The sequence below is a fragment of the Drosophila virilis genome, chromosome 4, assembly GCF_030788295.1.
Source record: "Drosophila virilis strain 15010-1051.87 chromosome 4, Dvir_AGI_RSII-ME, whole genome shotgun sequence".
In the NCBI taxonomy this organism is placed as follows: domain Eukaryota; kingdom Metazoa; phylum Arthropoda; class Insecta; order Diptera; family Drosophilidae; genus Drosophila; species Drosophila virilis.
The window spans coordinates 14,655,066-14,660,275 of NC_091546.1; the positions used below are offsets into that span (position 1 = coordinate 14,655,066).

Consider the following 5,210-nt stretch of genomic DNA (forward strand, 5'->3'; position numbering starts at 1 on the left):
CTAACTGTGACAGTGTTAGTAAACACCAGAAAACAGTGGCCAGTTTGTAGTTTATTGTGAATGTGTGTGATGTAAAATTGAAAGTCTTACTAATTTCGCATTTAAAATATATATGTGCTAATACTCAAGTCATATTCTCACTGAGATATAATTCATATACCGACAAAAAACACGAGGTTTTTTTTTAACTTACTAAACAATAATAAATACATACACGTTTATACTATATTGTTACACAAGAAAAACCAATAGATTTAAAAATCTTGTTGTTGTTGCCTGACACACTAAACGAATCGGTATTATGAGCATTTGGAGTGTGAGATGTTTGTGTCACAAATTCTGTCGACAGGCGCATATATTAGCCAACAGACGAATCATACCCCCGGCACAGCGACTTCCCCAGGTGGTCAACGGTAAGTGGATGGAGGACAGCGGCTCATGGTCGGTGGGTGGGGGAAGGGGCATGCATCCATATGGATGAGGTTATGTTCGCTTTGTAACCGGCATGGATATTTCAATTGATTTGTTTTTTTTTTTTTGTTCTGGGTTTTGCAGGCACCAACCGGCCGGCACACAACAGTTTATATCAAATGGTAAAAAAACGTACGCTCGAGGCACGCACTAAATTACAAGCCAATAAATATCCGAATCACAACGCCTGCATGAAAGTGGCCAAAACCGTGGAATTTGTGCCCGATGTCGATGAGGTTGCTCAGACCACGACCGTGTCCAATTTGCAAGGCCCCCAAATCAGCTTCACCGCATTGCAAGACCCACAATTTCGAGTGGTAGCATCCCATTCATCCAATGCATTCAATTCATTTAATTGACTTTGTGTTCGTCTTTATATCTTAAATCTTATTTTGTTTTTACTCCCGCCTTGCAGGGCTATGCCGACACCAGACCCAATTCCACTGCCCAGGATGTGCTGAAGTCGTCGCAGTGCGAGAAGCCGCCCGCACTGAAGGTCGATAAGAGCGATGAACTGGAGAGCGATCCCTGCGCCGAATTCCATCGGCTGCGTCGTGAGACCAGCATGAGCGGCGGCAGCGGCGATGGTGGCGACGATGACAATAAAAAATCCAACGAGGAAAGATTAAAGCAGTTGAAAATCAAATGCTTTCTTGGCGCGTTGGCCGCCCTGCTGGCAGGTGGCCTGGTATGCACATATATATTAGTTTCCCCACAAATTGTAACTGCTTTTAACTTATTTTAGATTGCCTGGCTAATGTCGCGTCGCGGCAAGAGAAGTGGCGCTGGCGACGATGAAACTGCCGACAGTCCTGAGGAAGCGCTGAAGCGTGCCAAAATATCTGGATTAATATCGAGTATGCTTAAGGCCAACCACATGCATAGCTGAATGTCCAATATTAATAATCTTTCATTTGCGTTTAGCGCCTCGTAGTTCGGATAAAATTCCACAGCATGTTCCATATTTGATCATTGGTGGCGGCACCGCTGCCTTTTCAGCATTCCGTGCCATCAAATCGAACGATGCACGCGCCAAAGTACTTATGATCAGCAACGAATATCGCAAGCCATACATGCGACCGCCGCTCTCCAAGGAGCTCTGGTATACGCCCAATCCCAATGAAGATCCCATCAAAGACTATCGCTTCAAGCAATGGACGGGCACCGAGCGCAGGTGAGTGCAGCCCCTGTTGCTCAGCCAATCGGTTCCTTATTGACTCTATTGACAGCTTGTACTTTGAGCCGGAGGAGTTCTTTGTCGATCCCGAGAAGCTTCAAGACAGCGTAAACGGCGGCATAGCCGTCGCTCAAGGTTTCGCCGTTAAGAAAGTTGATGCACAGAAACGCATTGTAACATTGAACGACGGCTATCAGATCGGCTACGATGCATGCCTAATTGCAACGGGTTGTGCGCCCAAAAATCTGCCCATGTTCCGCGATGCGCCACCCAGTGTACAGGAGAAGGTAATGGTCTATCGCACGCCCGATGACTTTGATCGTCTGCGCCGCTATGCGCTTCAGAAGCGCTCCATAACCATTGTGGGTAATGGTTTCGTTGGCAGTGAACTGGCCTGCTCGCTGGCCCACTACTCCAAGCAGCATGGGGGCGGCAAGGTGTATCAGGTGTTCCAGGAGAAGGGCAATATGTCTAAGGTGTTGCCCAATTATTTGAGCGATTGGACTACACGAAAAATGGAGGCGCAGGGCGTATGCGTGATACCGGATGCCAGCATAAGGACCGCCACACGGGATGAATCCCAACTAAAACTGGAGCTGAACAATGGCATGTCGCTGCTCACCGACATTGTCGTCGTCTGTGTGGGCTGCACACCAAATACGGCCATGGCTGGTCCCTCCAAGCTGGAGGTGGATCGCAGTCTCGGCGGCTTTGTAGTTAATGCAGAGCTTGAGGCACGTCGCAATCTTTTTGTGGCCGGCGATGCTTCCTGTTTCTATGATCCGCTGCTGGGCCGCAGGCGTGTGGAGCACCATGATCATTCTGTCGTCTCCGGACGGCTGGCCGGCGAGAACATGACCGGAGCGAGTAAGTTAGCAAATATGTTCCCGATACTTGAGTAATTTGTTAATGTATTTATTGAACTTATTCTGTAGAAAAACCATATCAGCATCAGAGCATGTTCTGGTCTGATTTGGGTCCCGAAATTGGTTACGAAGGTATTGGCCTGGTGGACTCTTCCCTGCCCACGGTGGGCGTGTTTGCGTTACCCTCTCAATCGGAAAAGCGTGCGGATAGTCATATAGACGTACGCTCCGATGCGAGTAGCAAAAATGTATACAAGAAAATGACCGACGGTCCGGACCTTGTATGCGATCCGAACGAGGCACCCAATTATGGCAAGGGCGTCATTTTCTATCTGAAAAACGATAAAATTGTTGGCATATTATTGTGGAATCTATTCAATCGCATTGGACTGGCACGAACGATAATCAATGAGAACAAAGACTATGAGGATCTCAATGAAGTTGCCAAACTGTTCGAGATACACGCGTAGTGGGGCTTTAGGAACTTGGGACTATTCAATTTACAAGCAATGTATGTAAGTTTAAGTGGACACTGAAGCAATCATCCAGACGCCCAACGCTCCAAGACTTCAGTTTAATGCATGTATATATATATTAGAACATGTGTATATGTAACCAGCACAGACACAGAAAGGCACAATGCAACATAAATTTAGTGTTAATTTTATTTTTTTGGAATAAATAGTTTTTAGTCACGACCAATTGATTTAACATGCGTTGATCTATTGGCCTTACGACTAACTTAAAACCAAATCCAGTCGAACAAGATTGCTTTAAAGAACAAAGTTTTTGTTTTGTTAAGAGAAATGATTACTATTATTTTAATTAATAACTGTTCAATAGTACATAGTACATAAAACATTAATTGTACCAAGAGTCTTCTGAGGCCAATGTAATCCACGGTCCATTTTAAACCAGGTGCACAAATTGTTGATCAAACATTTAATTGGCACACTGATAAAAAGTATAAATCAAATAATCAAATCAAATTGTTATTTTGGAATAAGCAAACATTAAAAAAAAAAGACAAATGTAATTGGAATTAACCAAATGTTGTCTGAGTGCATCCGCAAGTGAGGCTAAAGTAAATGTGAGGCTTATTTTAAGAAATATTATTTTATGATACATTTAAAATAGTTACCTTTAGTTGCATCGAATTTTGAAGTACTTTTTTACCTGTGCCATAAATGTCTCGTACTTTTTGCCTGCTGCCAGTGTAATAAGAAGCACAATATATATTTTGCCGCTGCAGCAGCTGTCGCGGATTAACCCAGGTGACCGCTTATTAGCGGGTCAGGATTAGCGCCAATTGGTAGGTAGTCCAGACGCCGCTGCAGCTGCGCTCCGCTGCAGGTAAAGCCCACGAGCTTCTATAAAACAAGCACGCACAACTTTGTGGGTCAACAGTTGAACAAGACACACAGCAAGATGAAGAGCCACCTGATGAAGCTGAAGTTCGAAGCCGACGAGTTGTCCTATACCAACACCTATGGCGCCCTGGAGCTGGAGGCGGCCGCTGCGCTCCTCATGCTGCGCTATCAGTACGATATAAGTGCGGTGGGCGGCACAGGTTGCACTGTGGCACAGACCACGCCGCCGCCGCCACCGGCAGCCGAAACGGAGAAGAGCACGCCCAAGGAGCAAGTGCGTGCCGTTGTGGATGCCTCGTCGCAGCCGCTTAAGAAACGTCGCATACCGCCGCATTTGCTGCGACGCTCCCTGACGCCGGCCAAGGCGACACCCAGCACCCAGCACGGCGGCAACGTGACCAAGGCCAAGCTAAAGGCGGTGCCAGCGGCGGCATGCAACAAGGCGCTGCTCAAGTCGTGCCGCAACATGATACGCGAATTCCTGGACAACCAGGAGCTGATCTAACTAACACCAAAGAGGCTCCCTAGGAGCTGTGCTTTCGCTTTCATCAGTTTTTGATTTCATTTATTTATTGCATATATAAATTTGTTTCATTTATTTTTTTTTTTTATAATAATATTTTGTAGAATATTATTTTTATATATATTTTTTTTTATACATATCATATCGAAAGATAAGGTATTTTTCAATTGGAAGAACAGGTATTGTGGCGACACTAAAGTGCTAATTATTAGCTATTGGCGGTGTTTAAACTTAGGCATTACACGAAAGAAAACAAACAAAAATTATATATTAATTATAGTATATATATATATGTATATGTGTGTACTTAAATATGCGGCTAGTTAATAATTAATAATTACAGCTTGTATGTAGAATTTGTATGATAATTATAATGCTAAATGTGTGTGTAAGTGTGTGTGTGTGTGTGTGTTAATTAATAAAGTGCCTTGAAAATGTACAAAAAAAAGTTAAGATCAATGTTTATAAAAAAGAAATTGTTTTTTTGAACACCTTTTGCTTATGCACTAACAATTAAAAACTAACTACAAGTACGTAAAAATGTTGTGTGTGGAAGCCAATGTATTATTATAAAATATATATGTTTTAATTGCCTGGCCAAAATGTTGAAATGAAAAGCATAAACAATCAAAGAAAACGCTGTTCCATTCATTCTCTTTCGTTTTTCATCAGTTATCACAATTAATTTGTTTTGAAATGAAAATTAATGGCGTTTGAATTTCTCTCCGTGTGTGTATATATATTAATTATAATTAACAATTTCAAATGCTCTTATTTAATTAATTTTATATTAATTTCTTTCA

General features: G+C 43.0%; 2 protein-coding genes across 3 annotated transcripts; both read left to right on the forward strand.

Moving 5' to 3' along the window:
* The first annotated feature begins 66 nt into the window (after nucleotides 1-66).
* AIF (Apoptosis inducing factor) lies at nucleotides 67-3,220 on the forward strand. Of its 2 annotated transcripts, none has more exons than XM_002051802.4 (7): nucleotides 67-413; nucleotides 556-788; nucleotides 887-1,159; nucleotides 1,217-1,328; nucleotides 1,396-1,645; nucleotides 1,701-2,515; nucleotides 2,584-3,220. In XM_002051802.4, the coding sequence occupies exons 1-7, from the start codon at nucleotides 302-304 to the stop codon at nucleotides 2,982-2,984; spliced, it is 2,196 nt and encodes a 731-aa protein (XP_002051838.1). In that variant the 5' UTR covers nucleotides 67-301; the 3' UTR covers nucleotides 2,985-3,220. The 2 variants fall into 2 exon arrangements, with proteins under 2 accessions (XP_002051838.1, XP_015027965.1); XM_015172479.3 differs by having other exon boundaries at nucleotides 556-593.
* Nucleotides 3,221-3,799: 579 nt separating this feature from the next.
* Nucleotides 3,800-5,173, forward strand: LOC6628502 (uncharacterized). The gene has a single exon (XM_002051801.4). The coding sequence runs from the start codon at nucleotides 3,943-3,945 to the stop codon at nucleotides 4,387-4,389; it is 447 nt and encodes a 148-aa protein (XP_002051837.1). The 5' UTR covers nucleotides 3,800-3,942; the 3' UTR covers nucleotides 4,390-5,173.
* Nucleotides 5,174-5,210: the final 37 nt, after the last annotated feature.